Source organism: Podarcis bocagei, assembly GCF_964188305.1.
Source record: "Podarcis bocagei genome assembly, chromosome: 18".
NCBI lineage: Eukaryota > Metazoa > Chordata > Lepidosauria > Squamata > Lacertidae > Podarcis > Podarcis bocagei.
In genome coordinates this window covers 10,915,304-10,941,589 of record NC_138144.1, presented here as the reverse complement: position 1 = coordinate 10,941,589, position 26,286 = coordinate 10,915,304, and the positions used below count along the sequence as shown (strand labels likewise).

General features: G+C 49.7%; 1 protein-coding gene across 1 annotated transcript in view; it reads left to right on the top strand.

Moving 5' to 3' along the window:
• Positions 1–26,286, top strand: part of NCAN (neurocan) — a 60,518-nt gene that overhangs the window by 32,276 nt on the left and 1,956 nt on the right. The window contains exons 6-13 of the mRNA XM_081177599.1: positions 2,625–2,918; positions 6,295–7,320; positions 12,570–13,850; positions 18,169–18,285; positions 20,651–20,764; positions 22,264–22,422; positions 23,810–23,892; positions 24,470–24,614. Of these exons, the coding sequence (XP_081033725.1) occupies positions 2,625–2,918; positions 6,295–7,320; positions 12,570–13,850; positions 18,169–18,285; positions 20,651–20,764; positions 22,264–22,422; positions 23,810–23,892; positions 24,470–24,614 (3,219 nt within the window). The remainder of the gene's footprint in view (positions 1–2,624; positions 2,919–6,294; positions 7,321–12,569; positions 13,851–18,168; positions 18,286–20,650; positions 20,765–22,263; positions 22,423–23,809; positions 23,893–24,469; positions 24,615–26,286) is intronic.

Genomic DNA, 26,286 nt, shown 5'->3' with positions numbered 1-26,286 from the left:
CCGAGGGTGAAGGCGGGGGTCACCCTGGACCCCCACGCTGGGCAACCTTGCTGCCAGCCAAAATGATCAAGGGGATGGAGCGACTCCAGAAAGGCTGCAGTGTTTGGGACTTTTAAGTTCCAAGAAAAAGCAAACGAGAGAGACAGAAGTTTGTAAAATGATGAGAGAGAGAGAGAGAGAGAGAGAGAGAGAGAGAGAGAGAGAGTAGATGGAGAGGAGCTTCTTTTCCCTCCCTCGTGGCCTGAAGAACTCGTGGGAATCCAATGAAGCTGAATATTGTGAGATTCCGGACAGATGAAAAGCAAGGACTTCTTCACGCAATACAGAGTTAAACTCTGGAACTCCCTGCCACAGGAAGCAGTCGTGGCCACCAACCTGGCTGGCTTTAACAGAGGATTGGACCTATTCAGGGAGGAGAAAGCTGTCTCCATTAGCTGTGATTCCTGCATTGCTTCCCCACAGGCCCTGATGGCTGTAGGTTATGAGAAAGCTAGAGCAATAATCCACCAACAAATTTGGGATATGGAACTGCAATGCCACATGAGCAAGATGAATAAACACCCAGCAATAAAAGATAATGGGAGAGGATTTACCCCAGCAAATTATTGGTCAAAATTACAAATACCCAAATACAGACGGTCATTTACTCTCGCTAGATTCAACGTGCTACCATCTGCCTTATTGCAGGGCAGATTCGAGGGTAAACCATACGTGGAATGAGTCTGCCCCTGCAACTTGATGGAGGTAGAAACTGTCTCTCATGTCTTGTTACGCTGCCGTTTCTACGGGGATATACGCTCTGTATTTATCACTCCTGTTATACAAAAATCTCCAAATGGGTCTGAACTTCAATGTCTAAAACTCCTGGTAGAGGACAAGGATCCTGAAATCACGCTCAGGGTGGCCAAATTCTGTGCGACATAAAACTTAGGGAACAAGCTGTACTACCAAAATGATTAAGGTTTTAAATGACAATTTTAGGTTGTATTTTAGTGATCAAGATTTAATATATATATTTTAACTGCTGCTGTATTGTCTCTGTTATACCCAATTGCCATTCAATGTATTCCTGTTGTGTTTTATGATTTTCCTGATATTGTAAGTGAGCCGGAACTGGTCTGTGACCGTAATAATAAAATTCATTCATTCCTGCATTGCAGAGGGATGGGCTAGATGACCCTTGTGGTCCCTTCCAACTCTACAATTCTGTGGTTCTTTGGTTCCCAAAGGAGACCAGAGCAGCAAACCTGCCAGTAACCACTCGGTTAGAGCATGGTGCTGGTTTGATCCCCACATTGGACAGCTTCATGTTCCGACATTGCTGGGAGCTGGACTCGATGATGCTCAGGGTCTCTTCCAACTCTATGATTCTATGATATAAGTGCATCAACTCAGATCGTTTAGTGCAGTGTTTCCCAACCACTGTTCCGCGGCACACTAGTGTGCCGCGAGATGTTGCCTGGTGTGCCGCGAGATGTTGCCTGGAGGGAGGTGGGTGAGTCGGGCGGTGAGAGGCGGGGCGGCGGCGGCGAGGAGAGGCCGCCCAGTGCGGGGCTCTCGCCGTCTGCCTGCCTGGCTGCCTGCGAGCTCGGCGGGCAGCGCCTCCATCCGCAGCGCCCGCCTCGCGGCTCTCATTCCCTGCCCCTGCCAAAGCTCACCCAGCCAAGCCGCGCTCTCCTTCCTGCCTCGCTTTGCTGCCTCCTCCCCCCCCCCACCCCAAAGCTTGGAGGTTCCCCGGCAAGGGGGAGGAAAAAAAATTGAAACTTACACTTTCGTGCGTCCCTCCCGGCGTGACGCTGCGCGCTGACGTCACGGGGCTGTAATGGTGGTGTGCCTCGAGATTTTTTCATCAAACAAGTGTGCCTTTGCTCAAAAAAGGTTGGGAAACACTGGTTTAGTGTGGCAGCACCCGCACTCATTGCCCATTGATACAGGTGCCTTCCCTGTATTCTTTTGGGCGCCTGCTAAAAGCATTCTTGTTTGGACAAGTCTGCCCAGGTGTTTTAGAAAATTGATGTGGACTTTAACCTGTCTGGGAATTTCAACGTTTTGTATGTTTATTCTTCTTCTTCTTCATCATCATCATCATCGTATTTCAAACAGATTTTTACTGAAGTTTTCACAACACATTCAAGTAATACCTAGGACAAATAGAATCGAAAAGACAAGAAAGAGCGGGAAAAGAGAAAGAGAACAAGAAAGGAAAGGAAAAAAGAGGAGGGGAGAAGAGAGAGAGAGATAAGAAACACCAAAGACAAAAAGGGGCTGCTTCTGTTCTCCTCCTGCTACTTTACATTAGAAAAATTTCTGTTAAACCACATTTCTTTTTAGTCAAAGTGTCGCTGCATCACTCACTTCTTCTCCCAACAAAAAGTCCAAGAGGGAACCTCAAATTATTGCTGTTAATAATAATTAGCTTTACCTCCACTAATTCCCATCATATTTCCTCTGCATTGTATAATAATAGTATGTTTCAAACTGTTTCCCTGATAACTTTATTGCTTTAAGTTTCTGCAAACCGCTTTGAGTGGTTTGTTTGAGGGGATTTGGGGGGGGGGGCAGTCAAGTGGTGTGTATACGAAATAGCAATGCAATTTGGACTTTTTTTCATTTCTGGCTTTCAGGAAAGGTGTTCTATGCCTCCAGCCCTGGACGGCTGACGTTTCAGACGGCTCAAAAGCACTGCCTGAGCCGAGGTGCTCGGCTGGCGACTGCAGGGCAGCTCTACCTCGCTTGGAGGGAAGGACTGGACCAGTGCGACCCAGGATGGCTGGCTGACGGAAGCGTCCGCTACCCTATCCGGATCCCGCGGAAGAAGTGCGGAGGGGACGAGCCTGGCGTCCGGACGGTCTACCAGTTCTCAAACCGGACGGGCTTCCCAGATCCATCTTCCAAGTTTGATGCCTACTGCTACAAAGGTTGGGTCGATTGGTTGAGTTTAAGTTTTATGGCGCTTTTCCTGCAGCAAGCTGTGACCAAAGCTGAGAAAAATCAAAACACAGAGCAGTGGAAATGCAAATACTATATGTAAAATACAGCACAGAGGATTTGCTCTTTGTTGAAAACTCTGTCGTCATTTCGGCATTGTTTCATTTCCCTCCTTCCAATGAAATGATGGTGCTTGAAGGATATTCAGGGCAGACGGAAGCTGGCCCTTGCCCACACACTTCTCACTCCCACAAGATGCAGCAGTGTCTGGGCTGGACGATGGGGGTGGAGATGTTCCTTCAAGTATACAGGGCTGAGGCCATTATGGCTTTCAAGGTTAGCACCAACACTCTGAATTGTACCCGGAAACATACTGGAAGCCAATATAGGTCTTTCAGGACCGGTGTTCTATGGTCCCAGCAGCCACTCTTAGTCACCAGTCTGGCGGCTGCCTTCTGGATTAGCTGCCATTTCCAAGTCACCTTCCAAGGTAGCCCCAGGTAGAGCGCATTGCAGTAGTCCAAGCAGGAGATAACCAGGGCACTCACCACTCTGGCAAGACTGGGAGCAGGTATGCAGGGTCTCAGATGGCGCTGGTAGACAGCTGCCTTGGACACAGAATTGACATGCGCCTCTATGGACAGCTGTGAGTCCAAAATGACTCCCAGGCTGCGCACCTGGTCCTTCAGGGGCACAGTTACCCCATTCAAGACCAGGGAGTCGTCGTCCCCACCTGCCCGCCCCCTGTCCCCCAGAAACTAAACTTCTGTCTTGCTGGGATTCAACCTCAATCTGTTGACTGCCATCCATCCTTCAACTGCCCCCAGACACTTCACTGCCTTCACTGGTTCTGATTTAAAGGAGAGGTAGAGCTGGGTATCATCCGCATATCAGTGAACCCCCAGCCCAAAGTACTCCCAGCGGAGTAATTTTATGAAAACCCTTTTGCTAGACAGGGGATGGGAGAAGGCAGAGACTTCCCATACTTACAGGACCACCTCTCCTGGTCTGCCCACAGAGGACCTTAAGCTCCATGAATAATCATAGTTTAGAGGTCCCGGGCCCTAAGGAAGTCAGACTATCCTCCACCAAAGCCAGGGCCTTCTCAGTGGTGGCTCCGACCTGGTGGAATGCTCTGTCCCAAGAGACCAGGGCCCTGCAGGATTTAACCTCCTTCTGCAGGGCCTGTAAGACAGAACTATTCCACCTGGCTTTCAATTTGAACCTGGCCTGATTTTTTGTTCCCCTTCCTTCCCTCCCTCTCCCCCTCCCCTTTTTGTGAAGATTCCCTGCTCTGGGATCCCATAGCTGGTTCTCCCTGGTCTCCTCACTGGCCCAAATAGGACTAATTTAGCCACCTAGCCCTGGTGATCATCTAACGTTTATTGGATGGATTCCCCCCCTCCCCAAATAGATTTTTGATTTTGTTGTTATTTATGTTTTATACCGTATTTTATGTTGTTTTTGTAGCATCAATTAAGTGTTTTAAATTTGTTGTTAGCCGCCCTGAGCCCGCTTTTCTGAGCTGGGAAGGGCGGGGTATAAATAATTTATTATTTATTTATTTATTCCCACGCTCAAATCCTGCGTGCTGCAATGGGATTGCCAGGCCCCACCCGCAGCCCACCGTCTCCCTGCTCCCTGCAGCCCCTCCTCTCTGAGGTGACACAATTTAAGGTGCAATCATTCCAGACGCACTTGGAGCTGGGAAGTGGTCAGGGGACGGTGGGATGCAATTTTCTTCTCGTCGGCCCAAGCGACTGCAGAAGTTGCCTTTGGCGATGCCGGCTGATTTATGAGCACACCCTTGGCATGAGGCAGAGCATAAAATGGCATTTCCAAACTCCCTTCCTTTTAATAAAACAAAGTGCCTGTACTTGTATAGCAGCAGTATGGGGGGGAGCCAGCCGGGGCTGGAGGGGGGGGCAGGAGTGTGTGAGCATCGTAAATCCAGGTCTTTCCTATTCTCCACCTCTCTCCTTGCCTGTTCTCACAGCTAATTAACAGGCGGTATAGAATCAGAATCGTAGAGTTGAAAGGGACCCCCAAGGGTCATCTAGTCCAACCCTCTGCAACGCAAGAATCAATTTGGAGAGGGAGAATTCTGCATGGCGTGGAGAAAGTGGAGAACTTTTCTCCCTCTCTCCTACCACTCGAACTCATGGGCATCCAGTGAAGCTGAATGTTGAAAGTTTCAGGGCAGATAAAAGGAAAGGTTTATTCACACAGCACAGAGTTAGCCTGTGGAACTCCTTCCCACTGGAGGCAGCAATGGCCACCAATTTGGATGCCTTTAAAAGAGGACTGGAGAAGCAGAGGGCTATCGATGGCTACCAGCCACAGCGGCTCGGCTCGGCCTCCACAACTGGAGGCCGGAATGCTTCTGAATACGAGTTTCTGGAACTGCAGGAAGGGAGAGTCCTGCTCTTGTGGTCAGATCCTGCTTGCTGGTTCCCCACAGGCATCTAGTTGGCCGCTGAGAGAAGAAGCCGCTGGACTAGATGGCCAATGGCTTCGTCCAACAGGCTTTCCTTACATTCTTCTGTTCTCACACAAAACCTCCACTTTCAGGAGCAATCTACCTCTGTTACCGAAGGGTTCTGAGGTGGCTGTCGCCTCCATCCCCACTTGTGGGCTTCCCATTGGAGCATGAGATGGGCCACTGGTCTTGGGGCCTGACCCAGGACGGCAATTCTAATGCACTAAATGCCTCAGAGGGCAGGAGATTATGGCTAGGAAGATGAAACTTTTTTAAGGCTCTGGGAAAGTTAGAATGGAGTTTTCTTGAGCAGGAACTCAGGGGAACTGACTTCCCTTACATTTTTAAAATAAAGTAAGTATTCTTATTTGTCGGGGCGGGCTGGGATGGATATACACCCAATACCTGATCCTAAAATCCATCTGTACTCAGTAAAGTTGTGGCCATTTCTAATCCATATACAGTGGTACTGTGGTTTACGAACTTAATCCATTCCGGAAGTCCATTCTTAAACTGAGGCACACTTTCCCTAATGAGGCCTCCCGTCGCTGGTGCCCTTCCACTGTTCAGATTCTGTTCTGAGACCGAGGTAAAGTTTGCAAACTGGGAAACTAGTTCCAGTTTTGCGGAGTTCGCAAACCGAATAGTTCGTAAACAGGGCTGTTCTTAAACCAAGGTACCACTGTATTTGTCTGCTGAGTTCATTAATCACATCTTACATTTAGCCGCTGCCTGGGGGGTGGGGGTGGCACTGCACCTGGACCCACAACAAAAAAAAAACAAACTTTGTGATGAGTTCCCCCACCTTTTTTCCAGGAAAAAAAAGCATGGCGTAAAGGTCAGCCTGAAACCCAAGCGGTCTAATACCTCTCTTCTTCTCCTTCCAGCTTGGCAGCCGCCCACAAAACCAGGCCCAGCCACATTGGGGGTCGACCACAGCCAGGTGGCTCGGGAGCCCATGGGTCAGGACTCTGAGGGGAGCCAGGATCCAGGCATCGAGAACGTCTTGGTGGAGCACGACTCCCACTTGCCGCTGCTGAATGAGCTTTTCCCCAAGGAGAACGACGACGCCGTCATGTCGGGAGACTCGAAAGAGCTCTCAAAGGACCCCTACGCTCCCTCGCAGAAGGCCGCCGTCCCGTTCCTGGAGGAAGACGAGCAACTCCAGCTGGTGACGGCTTTCCCGGCTGGGTCTGTGGATCCGTGGGAGGAGAGGGCGGCACCAGCCCCAAAGGCAACCCCCTTGGATTTGGAAGGTCCTTCATCTACAAGACCATTCACCGTCTCCATCCCTGGTGGGGCAGACGGTGGACATCCGTTGGATACAGCTGACCAAGCTCCGGTTGGTGAGATGAAGGAGCATGGCGAGATGACCGTTGGCAAAGAGTCGGACAAAGCCGGTCAAACCATCACCAAGTCCCCTCCTCCGGAAGACTCTGACGATGGCTTGCCACCTGAGGACGTTGCCCATCCAACCTCTCCAACTTGGCTGCATGGAACCGCAGAAGGGAGCAGCTCACTCAGCCCCCAGCCCCCGTTCCGGACCCACATCCCCAAGGGGCACCCGACCTCAGCCCTCCCCCCGGTGCCTCACGGAGGTCACCCCTTTGGCACCGAGGCTCCTCCGGCTCCAGCTGGCCTCCCCGAATCTACCCGAAAGAGCATTTACTCCGGGCTGAACGGGCGCTACTTCCAGAGACGGCGAGAGGAAGAAGGAGACAGTGGCGGCAGCCAGCCGAGCATTGACGGGGGAGACGGCACCGCGGTGCCCACGACGTTCTCTGTCCTGGCGTTGGCAGTGCGCACGATGGCAGACAACTCCATCGAGGCCACCGCGAGGGAGGCACCGAGCCCTGCCTCTGCTCTACGGGGCGGGGTAATCTACGCCTTCTCCAATGAAGTGGAAGGGAATGGTAAGTGAATCTCCAGATCTGTTTTCATTTCAGTCAAACCCAGAGCTTGTGCTCTGAAGGTACAATGAGTCACATTTGAGGTGACGTGTGCATGGTTCATCCTTGCCACCTCACAGCAGCCCTGTGAGGAAGCTACCCAGGGTGGCTGGGGCAACCTAGATAGGTGGGGTACAAATCATCATCACGTACCCACGTACCTATGGGACTGCCTCTCCTGGTATGCCCCGCGGAGGACCTTAAGGACCATAACTGACAACACTCTGGAGGTCCCAAGTCGCAAGGTGGTCTCAACTAGGGCCAGGGCCTTTTCATTACTGGCCCCCACTTGGTGGAACGCTCTGTCCCAAGAGACCAGGGCCCTGAGGGAGTGACATCTTTCCGCAGGGCCTGCAAGACAGAGCTGTTCTGCCTGGCCTTTGGTTTGGACTCAGTCTGACCCTTATGTTTCCCTCCCCTTACGGTTTTGATCTATGGGCTACTTTTAAAATGAGGCTGCATTTTAAATTGCGTTTTAACCTGTATTTTAAATTGCCCCCCCATTATGTTTTTACTGTAATTTTACTGGTGTTAGCTGCCCTGAGCCCGGCTCTGTCCGGGGAGGGCAGGGTATAAATAACATTTATTATTATTATTATCCCTCAAGATTGCCCAGGGAGCTTCCATGGCTGAGGGGGTCCTAGCCCGACCCCCTAGCTGCTACCCCACTCTGTCTCTCACCAGGTTATCCTCTCTCTGTTGCTCTCTTGGCCTGATCTACCCCAGGGGTAAACCTATGCCGCCTTGACCCCCAGGGCAGGAAGAACCTGTGATAATGCCAATGGATGCTTAAAATCTGTCATCCCCTTTCACCACAGCCCCTTTCTCCTGCAAAAGCAGAGCCTGCAGGAGGGCAAAGGGCTCTTGTGCAGGGTCCTGGGGGATTTCCCACTGGACATTTGGTGGGCTGCTATGATAACAGGAGGCTGGACTAAATGAGCCCCCTTTGGCCTGATCCGACGGCTGCAGGGCTCTTCTTAGTTTCTTGAATGGGTGAAGACTATTTGCTCTCACATCCTATCTGTGGGCTTCGCTTTGGGGCAACTTCGCTTTGGGTGGCCACCATGAGGACAGGATGTTAGAAGTTGGAAGGCCGTCTGTCATGGATGCTTTAGCTGAGATTCCTACATGGAAACGATACGATACGATAATCCTTATTGCCATTGTCCCATCCAGAATAACGAAATTGAAAGAATCTACATCAGACATTCAAAAACCAACAAGCCTGCTATCCCAGCCTGGTTAGCCCCCTAAAAACTCTGATAAAGGTAAAGGTAAAGGGACCCCTGACCATTAGGTCCAGTCGTGACCGACTCTGGGGTTGCGGCGCTCATCTTGCTTTAGTGGCCGAGGGAGCCGGCGTACAGCTTCCGGGTCATGTGGCCAGCAAGACTAGGCCGCTTCTGGCGAACCAGAGCAGCACACGGAAATGCCGTTTACCTTCCCGCCAGAGTGGTACCTATTTATCTACTTGCACTTTGAGGTGCTTTCGAACTGCTAGGTGGGCAGGAGCAGGGACCAAGCAACGGGAGCTCACCCCGTCGTGGGGATTTGAACCGCTGACCTTCTGATCGGCAAGTCCTAGACTCTGTGGTTTAACCCACAGCGCTGATATCCCATAATTAAATACAATATATTCCCATAGAGACTACTGTACACTGTGTTTAAAACCCAAATTGTATTTGGGTTTTAAATGCATCAGGCGGCTAGTCCTAGTCTTTATAACCCTGTATGTACCTTCTTCCAGAAGGCAGAAGCTGAAAGAGTTCATTTCTGGGGTGACCCTCAGGGTCCCTTCCAACTCAACAATTCTATGATTCTATGGCTGGGTGGGCTACTGGCCTTATCCAGCCACTGCGTGGCTCTTCTGACATCCTTAAACAAAACTTCTGTGGCACTGCACTAATTCATAGTAATTCAGGAAGACTGCTCATAATATATCCACCTGATGAATCCCCCATGTTCAATTTCGCAGGGCTGAAATGTTATTAGCTTCTGTGGAGGCATCCCATAATAGTCAAGACTCCCCTTCATCCGCCTTGCCCTCTGCCTACCCTTTATCACCCCAGAAGCTCCCAGTGCTGAGCCTGTCATTTCCTCCTCCCTCTCTCTCCCCCTCCCCCAAAAGACCTGACATCACCTTCAAAACGCCCGCAATCCACAGGCGCAAAGTGGGCATTCTATGCCAATTAGAGCATGTTTGCCTCTTGATGGGATGCACTTATGCATAATTTCCGCTCAGAAAAAAAGCCTTAAAGCCAATTAAGGAGGAAGCGTATATATGTGTGTGTGGTCTCTGCAGGCGGAGTTATTTTGCAAATATGCATAATTTTGACACTCAGGGTTATGTGGAGAATTTGCCAGATTGTCCCAGGCGATGGCACTCAAATTAAGAGAAAGTAGCCCGGCAGCGAGAAGTCAGGGTGGGAAGTCAAGATGTGTGGGAAATGGTCTAGGTGAGAAGGGCAAAATTCTCTAGGATCAGAAGGGGAAAGAGAGAAATCAAGCAGGGAGCAGTCAGGAAAGCCTCACACCTTGCAGTGATTCTAGATTCCCATATGTAGGTGGTCTGACGCAGTCGAAATAAATTTTAAAAATAAAAAATTGTTCAGTAGCACCTTAGAGACCAGTGAGGTTGTCTGTCTCCAAACACAGCTCCAACCCTGAGCCAGGAGGTTTTATAGCCCTTCCAAATCAGGGGTATGAAAGATTCCCTCGATTCCTGTCCTTTGTTGGGCAAGCCGCACGCAGAAGGGAATATTGCTCCAGCTGCCTGTGTGATTGTTTCAGAACTGATTATTGTTATTGGTGGCTTGAAAAAGGGGTGAGACCCATCTGCAAAGGAGACTTATCTAGTGCAGCATCCTGTCCAGCCAGATATCCCAAATGGGAAGCCCCCCAAGCAGGACCCACGCACAAGAGTCTCTCCCACTCCTTCAGTTTCAGCAACTGGGACTTCGGAAGCATCTCTGCCTGCAGCTGTGGAGACGGAGTCTAGCCACCAGGCCCTCTCCTCCAGGAATTCTTTTAACCCTCTTTTATAGCTGTCCGGGGCTGCGGCCATCTTGTGGAAGGGAGTTCCATAGGACTTATCTCCCACCATTCAGCAGAAGCGTTTCCACTCCAGAGGCTGCTGCTCTCTCTTTCTCCGAAACCTCCTGAGGGCCAGGTGGTTGATGGAGGAGCCAGGGGCAAAAGAACCAGGCTTGGCAACTGGGGGCTCATTTTTACCTTTGTGAAGTCGGCTGCTTTTGCTGAGGGACTCAATGAACCTCAGGGGACTTGCCAACTCTAGGATTATTTGATACCAGCCATGCAACAATCAGACTTTTTTTTTTTTTTTTTGGTAACTATTTCAGACACACACACCCAATTCTCGGTTCACGAGCAAAAGGCATCATCAGAGTTTGAGGACACTTACCCAGTCAGGCAGAAGCTGTCAGGGCAGCTGCACCCCCCCCCCCAATTTCTCTGATGAAAAGAGGGACATGCTATTCCATGGGTAGGCAAACTAAGGCCCGGGGGCCGGGTGCAGACCAATCGCCTTCTAAATCCGGCCCACGGATGGTCCAGGAATCAGCATGTTTTTACATGAGTAGAATATGTCCTTTTATTTAAAATGCATCTCTGGGTTATTTGTGGGGCCTGCCTGGTGTTTTTACATGAGTAGAATGTGTGCTTTTATTATTTTATCTCTGGGTTATTTGTGGGGCATAGGAATTTGTTCATATATTTTTTTCAAAATATAGTTCGGCCCTCCACAAGGTCTGAGGGACAGTGGACCGGCCCCCTGCTGAAAAAGGTTGCTGATCCCTGTTCTATTCAATAATAATAAGAAGAATAAGAATAAGAATTATTATTAGTAGTAGTAGTAGTAGTAGTACCCCACCCACTGACTGGGCTGCCCCAGCTACTCTGGGCAACCAAGAAAATAGGGGCACTTGGAGGGGGGGGCGGTCTGAGGCTGCACAGCAAGGCCGGCAGGGCGTGTGAGCCCAAAAGAGAGAATTGGAGGGCCACGTTGGACCCCTGGGTCTGAGGGCTCCATCACCTGCACCTGTGGTGCATAGGAATAACAACAAAAAAATAACCCCTCTAAGGATGCTGTCTCTTAATCCCCGCCCCCTGGAGCAGAAGCGGACCTCAGCAGCCAGGAGCAGCCTGCTAATGAGGAGGCAGTTGCCACGGCAACCACTCCAGAACGCTCCCTTGCATCAATCGTGGCGGGAGCCTTTTGTGACTGTACCACGGACAAACGGGTGGCTGGCGTGTGGCAGGGGGAAGCAGAGAAGGTCAAAAAGGAAGAGGCCATGTTCAGTGGGGGAAATTTGGTGTGTTCTATTTATTCTCCTTTTTTTAATTATGCATATGTCTTAAGAATGTGTTTATTTATTCAATTTATATACCACCCTTTATCCAAAGATCCCATGGTGGTGTGCGACATTAAGGACATAATAAAACAACAACAACAACAACAACAACAGCTTTTGCTGACATCCATTTCTTGAGAGACAATGGAGTGTGCCTCCAGGGGCACTGATGGGGTCCAAACATTCAGCCTCATTCAATGTCCACGGTTTCTAGTCTTATGAGAAATGGAGGAAAACTTTCCTCTTTTTTATAATTTTTTAATTAAATCTTCCAAATTATTACATAACTGCAATCACATATATCGTGGTTTTTTGCTGCTCATTTTCTTCTTGCCACCCCTCCTTCCCTAGTTTTTTTATTCCCCCTTAACACCTGCATTTATTTTCTAAGCCCCCCAAATCCATTCTCTATTTTTCCATTGCTCATATCCCAAATCCTGCATATGATTTCATATAAGGAAGATAATTTGATAGGTAGTCCACCAATGGCCTTCATTCTTCTATGCAAATATTATCCTTTTGTCCTCTTATTTTAGCAGTCAGTTTCACCATTTCTGCGGAGTCCACCAGTTTTATAAACCATTCTTCCTTGGTTGGAATCTCTTTGCCTTTCCATTTCTGTGCATGTAAAGTTCTAGCTGCAGTTGTCGCATACATAAAAAGGTTGGTCAGCTTTTTGGAAATCTCCGTTCTATTATCCCCAATAAAAAGGCTTTGGGTTTTTCGGGAATGGTCAATTTAAAGATCTTTTTCAATTCATTGTATATCATTTCCCAGAAACCCTTAGCTTTCCTCTATCAATGCATAATTTTATAAACTTCTATCCCCTGTCTTTGCTCGCAGGGTTAGCACCACCTGAGCATCGAGGCCACCCAGAAATGACCTTCTCCCCTGCCTCGGACTTCCTGGAGGACCCCAGTGCTGAAAAGACCACCCAGGGACACGAGGAGGCCTCTGTGCCAGAGAGCCAGGAACGGCCAACTCATGATGAGCACTCTGGTGCATCCTCGCCAGCCACACCCAATGGGCCATTGCACCGTCTGGAGGCAGTTGCCATGACAACAGACGATGCTCTGGAAGGCTCTCTCATGGGTACCAGCATCCGGGGAGACTACCCTCAAGGGATCACTCAGCCTGGGGAGAACGAGGAGATCTTCTCTGGAAACGGCGATGTCACGCCAACGACTCCTCTGAAGAATGAGTCCCGGGCCGATGAGGCGAGTGGAGAGTCTGATTACGACTTCAGAGAAAGCCATGCCAAGGCCGTGAGTTTTGAAGAGGAGCTCCCTGGCTTGGAGGAAGCTCAGCCACACTTGCCCAGGGTAGTTCCAGATCGATCAGAGAAACAGGAAGACACAGCAGGAGAAGACCCCGTCTTGCAAGAAACCACCCAGCGTTCAGAGGTGGAACTGGCTGAGCTGAGAGGAGAAGAAGCCGTCACCCTCTCGGCAGAGGACATCCCTTCCCCAATGGCCGTCAATGACTACCCGCTAGTGGCGCGGCTGATTTCCGGGGAGGCCGATGCTTGGGTGGCGGTGGGTGGCGAGGAAGCCACCACAATGGAAATCAAAGGGAGGGCGAGTTCAGGGCTGGTGGACGGACCTGCCGTCACGGAGGTCCTGAATCTGTCCAAAGCAGAAGACCGCTGGGAGGTCATAACTCCAAGCATGAGTGGTCACTTTGATGACGGTGTGGCAGGCCGATCCCCAGTCCCAGAAGCCATCAGCTTGGTCGGGAGTAGCTCTGGCCCCCAGCAAGGCAAAGGCACCACTGGAACTCCCAGCCACAGTACAACCCGTGATTTGATCCTTCCTGGGTTCCTTCCAAAAGGATCAGAAGACGACGAGGACTTGACATCTCAGGGGACGCCTGAGTCTCCCTCACCTCCCTGGAGCACATCAGAACCTGCACGCCACAATTTTGACACCTCTGAGCTGCCTGTTTATCCCAGTGATGGCGTGATAACTGGGAAAGAGAGTGAGAGCTACCTCCCCACTGCCCCGGGGCAGATCCTTCCGATGGAGTCTGATGGGGGGAGTGGAGAGGAGAAAGGAGGCGGCGTGTCTGCAGCCAAGGAGGTGGAGGGCCTGGCGTGGATCGGAGAGGTCAATGCCACCGTGCTTGGTGAGTTTCCTGCTACCCAGAAAACATTTGGGCAGGTGAGGGAGGTTCTGGGGCTTTTGAACACTGGTAAGCCTGGGGACGCGGGTGGCGCTGTGGGTTAAAGCCTCAGTGCCTAGGGCTTGCCGATCGAAAGGTTGGTGGTTTGAATCCCCGCGGCGGGGTGCGCTCCCGTTGCTCAGTCCCAGCGCCTGCCAACCTAGCAGTTTGAAAGCACCCTCGGGTGCAAGTAGATAAATAGGGACCGCTTACTGGCGGGAAGGTAAACGGCGTTTCCGTGTGCTGCGCTGGCTCGCCAGATGCAGCTTTGTCACGCTGGCCACGTGACCCGGAAGTGTCTCCGGACAGCACTGGCCCCTGGCCTCTTAAGTGAGATGGGCGCACAACCCTAGAGTCGGACACGACTGGCCCGTATGGGCAGGGGTACCTTTACCTTTACCTTTAAGCCTGGCACACGGGTGGCACTGTGGTCTAAACCACAGAGCCTAGGGCTTGCCGATCAGAAGGTCAGTTGTTTGAATCCCCACGATGAAGTGAGCTCCTGTTGCTCAGTCCCTGCTCCCGCCAACCTAGCAGTTCAGAAGCACGTCAAAGTGCAAGTAGATAAATAGGTACTGCTCTGGCGGGAAGGTAAACTGTGTTTCCATGTGCTGCTCTGGCTCTCCAAAAGCGACTTAGTCCTGCTGGCCACATGACCTGGAAGCTGTACGCCGGCTCCCTCGGCCAGTAAAGCGAGATGAGCGTTGCAACCCCAGAGTCGTCCCCAACTGGACCTTATGGTCAGGGGTCCCTTTACCTTTTTAAGCCTGGCAAATATCATAGAATCATAATGATGGGAGGAGCCATGAGGGTCATCTAGTCCAACCCCCTGCAAAACCCCTAAGCAGTTCACATAAAAGACAGTAATGTGCAGTAGTGGTTAGACCTGGGAGAGACCCGGGTTCAAGTTCCTGCTCAGCCAAGAAGCCCACTGAGTGACCCTGAGAGCCAATTGCTGCTGCTCTGCCAAACCTACCTCACAGGGCTGTTGTGAGGACGAGATGGAGTGGGGGGGGGAGAACATTTCTCCAACATTTCTCCAATGAAAATATGGACATTCTATTCTATAATAATAATCGCAATAATTTTATTATTTATACCCTGCTCATCTGACTGGGTTGCCCCAGCCACTCTGGGCAGCTTCCAACGTATATAAAAACATAATAAAACATTAAACATTTAAAAACTTCCCTATGCAGGGCTGTCTTCAGATATCTTCTAAAGGTTGTCTAGTTACTTACCTCCTTGGCTCAGGGGGTCACATAACTCCAGACGCTCCAACATTTCTTGGATGAAACTAGGGACGTCCTAAGGAAAAGCGGGACCTTTTCAAATCCGAAACAGGGGTGGCTTCTGTAAGTTCAGGACTGTCCCTGGAAATAGGGGCACTTGGAGGGTCTGTATGGGCTGTCAGGAACCACCTTTGATTTCTTTATTTCCTCCCTTCCTGCCACCCCAAGCTCTCCACACACCCCTTAGGGAAGCTTCCAATCCAATATTCATCACCCGCCTTCGCTCATCAGAATAGTCGGCGTGGAAGAGTCCTGGCGGCAAAGGCTTTGCTGCACAGCCTTTGAAGTCTTTCGCGAAGGAATGGGGAAAGCAAATAGACTTTTGGAGGGGTGGGGGAAGAACACAGAGGCAGGAATTTAAAAACCAACCGAGTTAATATTAAACAGTGCTCCCGGGGCTACAAATGGACGTGGAAAAATAATATCTCCAGCGAAAATAATATCCTCAGCACATTGGCGCACCCAGACACACAGACAAAGTTCAGTAACAGCAAAGGAGAATTATTAATGTGAGAACATTAATACCCTCCAAGTGCCCCTCTCTCCCAGGGACAGTCCCAGATTTACAGAAGGTGTCCTGCTTTCTGATTCTGGAGTGGCCTCTTTTTCCTTAAAGGTAAAGAGACCCCAGACCATTAGGTCCAGTCGTGACCGACTCTGGGGTTGCTCATTTCGCTTTACTGGCCGAGGGAGCCGGCGTACAGCTTCCAGGTCATGTGGCCAGCATGATGAAGCCACTTCTGGCGAACCAGAGCAGTGCATGGAAACGCCGTTTACCTTCCCGCCGGAGCTGTACCTATTTATCTACTTGCACTTTGAGGTGCTTTCAAACTGCTAGGTTGGCAGGAGCAGGGATCGAGCAACGGGAGCTCACTTTGTCGCAGGGATTCAAACCACCGACCTTCTGATTGGCAAGTCCTAGGCTTAACCCACAGTGCCATCCACGTCCCTTAGGACATCCTTATTGCCATCAGAAAAATGTTGGAAGGCATGGAATACAATTTCCCTGGTTGTCATCGGAAAAGTGTTGGAAAGTATGGATCAGTGGCATCCTGTCCTCACAGTGGGCAGTCCCCACAGGAAATCCCCAAGCAGGACCTGAGCCCGAGAGCACACAGCCTGTGATTCAGAACAATGAGGGCTGGAACCTTGATTTATTTTTGAAGGAAATGGCTGTAGCTGAGTGGCAGAGGCCCTGCTGCATTCATCACATAAGAAGAGAAGAATGAGGCCAGTGGCTCATTTAGTCCAGCTTCCTGTTCTCTCAGTGACTGACCAGATGCCCGTGGGAAACTCGCATTCAGGATCTGGGCACAGGAGTCCTCTCTCCTCCTGCAGTTTCCAGAACCAGGGGTGAAGAAGCATTGCTGACTGGTTGGCTTCCAGCATATGCAAAAACATAATAAAACCTCAAACCCTTCCCAATACAGGGCTGCCTTCTGATGTCTTCTAAAAGTCAGAAAGTTGCTTATTTCCTTGACATCTGATGGGAGGGCATTCCATAGGGAGGGCGCCACCACCGAGAAGGCCCTCTGCCTGGTTCCCGGTAGCTTCACTTCTTGCAGTGAGGGAACGGCCAGAAGGCCCTCGGAGATGGACCTCAGTGTCCGGGCTGAACGATGGGGGTGGAGAGGTTCCTTCAGGTCTACAGGGCCGAGGCTGTTGAAGGCTTTAAATGTCAGCACCAACACTTTGGATTGTGCTGGGAAACATCCTGGGAGCCTGGAGAGAATGTTCTGCTCAGGCATGAAAAGGTCCCCCCTCACTCCCACTGTGGGCTGCCTGAGAATCGATAGGCTGACTCCACTGAAGGCATCTTCTTCAGATAAGAGAGCGGCTCCTGCGCCAATGGCTTTTTAATGGTTATTTCTTGTGCTGGAATGTGCAGAGAGGCAGCCTGGTCCTCTCCAGCTGTTTAAGTGCCACTCGGAAGATGAAAGGTGCTTTCAACACGCAGCCTTCGCTTCAGAGAGGTGATCACAACGCCTGCGATTCCTGCCAACCGCACAAACACCCACACGGGTCCTTCGCTCTAGCTTTGTTGAAAAAGAGGATTGCTGACCTGTTTCCTCGGAGACCGTTTGAAAGAGGGGCCTCGCCAATTGTAGGAGGGAGGGGGTACCCCTCTTTGGCCCCCCGAACATGTTTCCAGCACAAGGGGAGATGCAGGAGGACTATCAGTCGGCTTCCAGGACCCCTGATTTATTGGCTGAGTCCCACGATTTCCGAGCCAAGCGAGGAGTGTGGAAATCGTTAAATGGGGATTAAACGGTGCAAGCTGCCTCGTTAGAACGGGTCTAATGACCGGCTGATTTACAGACCTAAGAAGAGTCTGCTAGGTCAGGCCAATGGCATACCCTCCAACATGAAAAAAAAAGGATGTCAACAACAACAACAACAACAACAACAACAACAACAACAACAACAACAACAACAACAACAACAACAACAATAATATACCCTGCCTGTGTGGCTGGGTTGCCCCAGCTACTCTGCGCAGCTTCCAGTATATATAAAAACATTAAAAAGCAAACATTTAAAATTTCCCTATCCAGGGCTGCTTTCAGATGTCTTCTAAAGGTTGTTTAGTTAACTCATCTCCTTTGTTCGGCGGTCACATAACTCCATAGCTTCCAACCCTTCTCAGATGGAAATAGGGACGTCCCTGGAAAATAGGGGCACTGGGAGGGTCTGCCTTTGGTATGATCCTGCTGGGAAATTCCAGTCTCCTTAAGCTTTGCTTGGAAAGACAATGCCTGGTGAATACTGGGCTCTGTATGCGGAAACTCAGTGTTCAGAGTAATAATATGCAGCTTTCCCCCCTATTTGGCGATTAGCAGAAGCAGAGTGGATTATGCAAAGCGAGATTATGCAGAGATGTTTCTCCTTTTGCATCCTGATTTTACAGAGGCGCAGAATTTGGGATTGTCTGATCTTACTGCTTTCCTCCCTGTCTCCTCTTCCTCTCCCCCCCCCCACTCTCCTTGCAGCGGAAACTGACCCCTGCGACAACGACCCCTGTTTGCATGGGGGCACCTGCCAGTCCAGCGGAAACCTCTCCACCTGCAGCTGCCCCCGGGGGTTCACGGGAGAGAACTGCGAAATAGGTGAAGGGGCGCTAGGGGAGGGAGGATTGAGAATCGTAGAAGAGTTGGAAGGGACCATGAGGGTCATCTGGTCCAGCCCCCTGAAATGCAGGAATCTTTTGCCCAATGTGAGACTCAAACCCGAAATCTGCTCACATTTAGCCGCTGTGTGTGTTTGTGTGTGTGATTGTCACCACCTTCAAATAGCAAACTCGGGTGCTGCTGGCTGGCAGCTTTCTAACCACTGGAGGAAAGACCCATCTCTCTCAAAAGATGGATAAAAGAGGGCTTTTCAGTAGGGGTAGTGGGTACAAGCGAAATCATAGAATTGCAGAGTTGGAATCAGGGCCGGATTTAGGTTTGATGAGGCCCTCAGCTCCTGAAGGTCCAGCTGTCCTTTGTCAACAACAAATTGTCGCTGTTTTTGGTGTTGAATATATGCTATGTGGTAATTTATGGTCCTAATAGGTATCTAAAGCCATTTGCACATAACAAATAGGAGCCTACACAACACAAAACACTCTTGCTGTATGTAGGTTTTATTTTATTTGTTCTTTATTTTATATTTTGGAAATGTACATCCAGTTTTTTTTCCCATTTAGTTTTTTTGGGGGGGGCAAAGAGAGTGGGGAGCTAAGCTTGTTTAGCTTATATGTAAATCTGGTACTGGCTGGAAGGGACCCCAAGAGTCATCTAGTCCAACCCCCTGCAATGCAGAAATCTCAGCTAAAGCATCCCTGACAGGTGGCCGTCCAACCTCTGCTTAAAGGTACGCCTGAGGAATACCCTTCCTCGAATGGCTCTTACTGTCAGAAAGTTTTTCCTGGTGTTTAGTCAGAATCTCCTTTCTTGTAACTTGAAGTCCTGGGTTCGAATCCTACCCTCTGGAGCAGGAGAAAACCAACTTGCACCATCTTCCAGGTGACACCCAGCTGATGCTGCTAAATTTCGGTGGGTCCACTCTGAGGAAGGGTGTCCCTTCAGAGGGAAAAGGCGTCAGGGCGAAAGATTGGAAGGGGCCAGGTGACCCTCGTGGCCCCTTCAAACAATTCTGTCATTCCATGGTTTTGAAGCCGTGTGCTGGGAAATTCAGGACAGATAAAAGAAAAGGCCTTTGGCTGACCACTGCGAGAAGATGGGCCGTTGGCCGGATCCTGCAGGCTCTCCTGATGGTCTCATCAAATGCCGTGTGAGGCTGTGAACACAAGAAAGGAGACGGCAGCTGTGCATCTGAAGGGCAGCTTTGAGCTCAGAGCCCATCTGGGCTTTGACAGGAGGCAGCCAGCTGCATCCAAAGAGGAGAATTAAGGCTGCCACAATGCCGCTTTTCGGATGCACCGGCACATTCAGGGCCACCCACGCACACCGGACGGACGTGCGAAAGCTCGCACACTTCGCACGAGACAGGGGCAGGAGGTCTGCCTCTTTCCAGGGCTACAGGGAACCCGGTCCATGGAGGTGGCAACCACAGGAGGGTGGCCTGGGAGAGGCCTCAAGGGCCAGATAGAGAGGTGTGGAGGGCCACACACACAGTGGCGTAGCGTGGGGGGTGCAGGGGGGGCCGGCCGCACCGGGCGCAACATCTGGGGGTTAGGGTTAGGGGGCGCAAATCCACGGGTTAGGGGCGCAAATCCACGGGTTAGGGGGCGCAAATTACTTGCCTTGCCCCGGGTGCTGACAACCCACGCTACGCCACTGCACACACACACCCCTCCTGCCAGGCTGCTGTGGATCACAGGATCTCTGGGGTAGCAGAGCATGAGACTCTGAATCTCAAGGTGGTGGGTTCAAGCCCCAGTTGGTCAGAAGATTTCTGTTGGACTCGATGACCCTCGTGGTCCCTCTACAATTCTATGATTCTGTGCTAAGAAGATAGGAAGTGACCTCTCTTTCCCCAAGACCAGTGGGATCTGTTAGAGTCTTAGAATCATAGAATTGTAGAGTTGGAAGGGACTCCAAAGGTCATCTAGGCCACCCCCTGCAATGCAGGAATCCAAACTGAAGCATCCATGACAGATGGCCATCTGTATGGCCGCAGGCTGGCTGGACCAATGGTCAGAGTCAAAAGGCAGCTTCCAGGTGGCAGAGGTTTACACCAGGGGTGGAGTGCCTCAGGGCCAGGATCCCAATTGCGGCCCTCAGAGCTTCGCCGAGTGGCCCTCACAGGATTCCCATCAGGCTGCACTCCCTCTCGCTCAGTAGAAGGCAGCTCCCTGTGTTGCTGTTCAAAATCACAATAATGAGGACTAGGACCTTAGCTTTGTTTTTAAAGTTGCAGTTAGACCAGAGGGGGGACCCACAAACGCATGGCCACTGGGGCTCTGCCCCTTCTCTCAAGGCCAGCCCCCCTCCAATATTGGTCTCCTCTTTCCTCCTCCCCATACAGATATTGACGACTGCTTGTCCAGCCCCTGCCAGAACGGAGGGACCTGCATTGATGAGATCAATTCCTTCGTCTGCCTTTGCCTGCCCAGCTACGGAGGCAGCCTCTGCGACCGAGGTGAGAGCGGGGAGCCCCTTTCCTCTGCCCCAGCGCGTCTTCCATGAAAATAGGGGCGTCCTATTCTACAACAGGAAGCTTCTCCCGTGTTTGATCCATAGCTGTCAAATTTCCCCTTTTCTTGCGAGGAATCCTATTCGGAATAAGGGAATTTCCCTTAAAAAAGGGGAAAAGTTGACAGCTATGGTCTGATCTTGTTGCACACATAGACGTCATATGCACATCGACATTGGTCACCTTGTGTTGTACAGGAAAAATGTGCGAGGGAAGGGATCAACACCTTCCACAGATAAATGGAATGAAATAAGATTTTGGCAGTAAGCCACCTTGGGGCCCTGTCAGGGAAAAAGGCAGAATAGTAGTAGTAGTAGTAGTAGTAGTAGTAGTAGTAATAATAATAATAATAATAATAATAATAATAATAATAATAATAATAATACTGGAAACTGTGAAAATGATCAGACAGTAAATCCTATTGAATTTAATGGTACTTGGTTATGAGTAAAAATGCTTAGGGTCGCAGTGTAAGGCTGCCCAGTCTTGACGCAGTTACCTGGGAGCAAGCTCTTTTGAATACAGTGGGACTTACTTCTGAGTAGACAGTGCAATAAAGGAATCCCTGCATTTCCTAAGAAATGGCTGGCTGCGGAAGCATTGCAATTAAAGTGGATTGGTGACATTTTCCTTCAAAAGTATAGGAAGGGCTTTGCATGCCAGCTTCACTGTCCACTTCATTTGGTGCAGAAATTTTGTTTTCAGGATAAGCACATGGCCCCCAGCCCCTCCCTCCAGGCCATACTCCTGGCCACTGGCCACACCCCTTCTCCCTAAGCCACGCCCCCTCACCTGCCCTGCTTCTCACCTTCCTTGAGCATCAGAAGCCAGCCTATAGTATAAAGAGGTGAAATTGACATTTGTTGCAAATGTCAGATTTAATTAATATTTTTTAAAAATCATTTTTATTGATTTTCCAATAAAAAATCCAGTTAATATATCCAATCATAATACTCCAATTAAAATAAAAAACTAAAATAAAAAAGACCAAATTATAGTCCAAAATATATTTATTAATTTTTCGGAGCTCCCCACAGTCTGGATCTCTGAAGCGAATCTCCACATCTTAGTCGTGCTTCTCCTCGTTGTTTCCATATTTTCCACATCTCAATTTTAATGCTTCATAATTCTTTGTCCCTGAGTCCACAATTCTCAATTATGTGAAACATCTTATACTTTCATCCGTCGAATACAGCTTTGTTAATACATATTTTTCCAACTGTCTTTTTATCAACGCGGCTAAATTTAATGAATAATAATACATATTTTAATAAAGAAGAAGAAGAAGTTTCCCCCCTTCCCACACTCCCTCCTCCACAGGGTGTAGCGTTGCCAATTGCCATACAGTTGCTGATCTCCCACAGGGTGCCCGCGCTTCGCCTTAGATGAGTGTCAACTCTCAGGGCTCCTCTGTCGATTCTCACTCTCGTTTCTCTCCCGCTCAGACACGGAGGGCTGCGACCACAACTGGAACAAGTTCCAGGGCCACTGCTACCGCTACTTCGCCCACCGACGCTCCTGGGAGGACGCAGAGAGGGATTGCCGCCACCGGTCGGGTCACCTGACCAGTATCCATTCATGGGAGGAGCACAACTTCATCAATAGTAGGTTGGCAGTCCAGGGGTGGGGGTGGGAGAGAAGGAGGTGCCCCACGGCTGGCGGGCAGGGGGAAGAATCCCATGTAAGAGCCTGCTTTAATTATTTTCAAAAGAATGTATAAATCGCTTAATCAAGTACAGTCATACCTCTTGTTACGTTTGCTTCAGGTTAAATCTTTTCAGGTTGCATCCCGCGGCGACCCGGAAGTACCAGAAACGGTTACTTCCGGGTTTTGCTGCTCACGCATGCGCAGATGCTCAAAATGATGTCGCACGCATGCGCAGAAGCAGCGAATCTCGACCCACGCACATGCAGGTGCGTTTTGCGTTCTGCTCATGTTGTGAACGGGGCTCCAGAACGGATCCCGTTCACAACCAGAGGTACCACTGTACTAGTCGTTTTATTACAGTCAATGACCAGTATCAAAGCAAAGGAGATCAATTGCAGAAAAGCGCATGGGGACCATGTTTCTAGCAATGCTCAGAGGAACTCATTGGCTATACAAAAATTCTTTAGATCGAAAAGAGACTGTTCTACCATTGAAATTATTTGAAGCAAAATCTACAGCCCCTCTTATATGGGGCCCAGCTAGGTCTCTTTCCTAAATTGATGTCCTAAGAGCACATAGAATCTAAATTTCTAAGATCGCTTAATCAATTTAGGTTTTTTTAAAAAAATGGATCACTCAACAATCAATCAATCAATCAATCAATCAATCAATCTCCAAGCAGTGTACCAATGGGAATCTCACAGGCAGGGCATGTGAGGAAACAGACCTTCTCTGCTGCGTTGCTCTCTAGCAAACATCATGACAAAATCGTAGAATTGGATCCCAAGGCCTCTGCCACGGAACTATTGAGAGGCGGCATAGGCTGGCTTCACGGTTTTCCCCGCATCGTGATTTTTTATTTTCAGTACTGTTTTTTATTATTTTCATGGTGCAGAAGATAAGTTTGAGAAAACAATGGTTACAACAGTAAGCAACAAGTAGCTTTTTGCATTGCACACACATCATGATTCGTGATATATTGCCAGGTCAAAGATTATGGAACTGGTATCACGAAATGGACTTCACACCTGTTTGGGCTGATATATCACCCAGCCCTGGCAGTTGCCTAGACCTCGTTGCAAAGGTGCACCATGGCACTTCAAGCTCCAGGACCCCCAGAATGTAGGCCTGCCGCTGGTCGTCAGCCAGATTCACCCCAATGGGGACCCCCCATTGAATAGATCCTGAGCACGACAGCAGCAATTGCACCCCTCTTGCAATTCCGTCAGTGGCACTTTGGAGACTGACTCCCTACAGGTGTGGAAAGTAGCCATCACAGGTAGCAGCCGTGATCTCCTTCTCCTCTGCGCCCCGTGTCCACTCACTCCTTGTTTTCCACGCAGGCTTTGGACAGGAGAACACATGGATTGGCTTGAACGACCGCATTGTGGAGCAGGATTTCCAGTGGACGGACAACACCGGACTGGTGAGCCCAGCGAGTGGGTGGAAAGGGCAGGGGAGCCAGACCGGCTGTCCCTGAGCAATGCTGAGCTGGACGGGCTGGTTAAAGACAACTATTTAAAACCTTTGAAAAAAATAGAACCAACCATAAGCTTTTTTAAAAAGGGGATTAAAACACATGTCAACATTTCAGCTTTGCTAAGCAAACATGTTTTTAGCAGCTGCTGAAAAGGGTACAGCAAAGTCGGCTGCCTAGTGTCAATTGGCAGGGAGTTCCAAAGTTACATTACATTATTATTATTATTATTTAAAAACAAAACAAAAGATTCTCTTTCATTTTGTTTTTATCTCTTTCTCTTTCGTCCTTTCCTTGTTAAATTTGCAAATGGCACTTCAGATTTTACAAAAAGAGAGAGAAGCTGAGCAAAAATGAAATGGAGAGATTTGCTCCTACCTGGTGGTGACGGTGACACCCACCCTGAGTGCCTCTTTGTGTTCTAGAATTAGAGAATCGCAGAGTTGGAAGGGACCTAAAGGGTCCTCTAGCCCAGCCCCCTGTTCTGTCTGCTTCTGACTCCTTGTCCCCCTCTGCTGTTGGCTAGCAATACGAGAATTGGCGCCAGAACCAGCCGGACAACTTTTTCGCTGGCGGTGAGGATTGCGTGGTGCTGGTGTCCCACGAGACCGGGAAGTGGAATGACGTCCCTTGCAATTACAACCTGCCCTACGTCTGCAAAAAGGATACAGGTAAACTCGCTCCCCTTTCCCTGATTGGCCATTGGCGTGTGGATAGGCCCCGTCCCCAGTCTCTTATTAGGTAAGGGGAGGAAGGCAGAGTTTCCAGTTTTTTCTCCAAGCAGCTCAGGGGGACATGCATCACGTTCTCCCCCTACTCCTTTAACGCCCACAGCAACCCTGCGAGGTAGGTTAGACCAGTGTTTCCCAAACTTGGGTCTCCGGCTGTTTTCAGACTACAATTCCCATCATCCCTGACCCACTAGGATGATGGGCATTGTAGTCCAAAAACAGCCAGAGACCCAGGTTTAGGAAACACTGGTTAGGCTGAGAGGCAGGGAATGGCACATATGAGCTTCGTGGCCGAAAGAGGGTCGGGATTTGAACTCTGGTCTCTTCCAACTCCTAGTCCGGCACTCTAACCACTATGCAACAGCGCCTCTCTAGGATTGCTTCTGCCTGGCCCCTGCCTGTATTGACTCTTTGTCCTGCCTGTCATGCCTCTGGCTCCATCCCACTCCAACCTCCACCCCAGCAGGCAGCGTTGTTCAATGATCAGGAATGAGGACATGAATGAGCATGGGATCATTGAATTGTGGAGTTGGAAGGGACCCTGAGGGTCATCTAGTCAAGCCTCCTGCAATGCAGGAATATGCAGCTGTCCTGCATGGGGATCGAACCTGCAACCTTCACATTATCAGCACAGTGCTCTAACCAGCGGAGCAATCCCGGCTGTACAACCCATCACCTTTTCTATCTTGGGACTATTTGCTGCTGTTGATTTTTTTGAAATGCAGAGAGTGAATTAAAGCCGAGTTTCACATAATCAAGCCCTCTGGGATCTTAATTTGCCTGCTTCCCGACCCACGGAAGCCATCAGCGGTGAAACATTTCCCTCCTCAAGCCCTCTCCCCAGACAACCTCAATTTCCTCTTTATTAATGTGTTCGGAAATGAAGCCGTTAGGAGGGTTGAATCCCAGGCCCACCCCATTCCTTATCTGAGAAATTGCATTAACCACAAGCTGCTCACCCAAGAAATCACAGGCTTCCGATTCTGTGGGGTGTTGGTGGCTGAGAGCTGGCAATTTCATTTCATTTGTATGTATCTTAGCGCGTTAATAGTCATTATAGGCTCTCCACAGATATGTTTGTTGTATTGGTAGAATAAATTTGCTATCTACTTATCTATGACTTTAAAATAAGTCATATATACCCACAATAAATATATATCAGTAATATATCCAATAAAGCAATATGTATTCAATAATCTGTTAGAATATAGTAGCACAATAAAATGAACTGTCAAAATATCAGCAAATAATAATTGGTCGGAAATTCACTCTCAACAGTTGCGGTAAATCATTATTAGTGCATCTGTTCCTGGCAAAATATCCAGCGCCAAGGTCTAATCCACAGGCCAGAGGGCTGTCCCCCCCCCCAACACACTGTGTCCCCAAAGGAGCATCTCCACCCCCGCCATTCATCCTGGCCTTCTCAGTGGTGGCTCCCTCCCTGTGGAATGTCCTCCCATCTCCTTGACATATGACTTGACTTGACATCTCCTTGACAATATCTCCTTGACATCTGACTTTTAGAAGACATATGAAAGTTTTAATGTTTACTTTGTTTTTATATTTTGCTGGAAACTGCCCAGAGTGGCTGAGGCAGCTCAGTTGGAGGGGC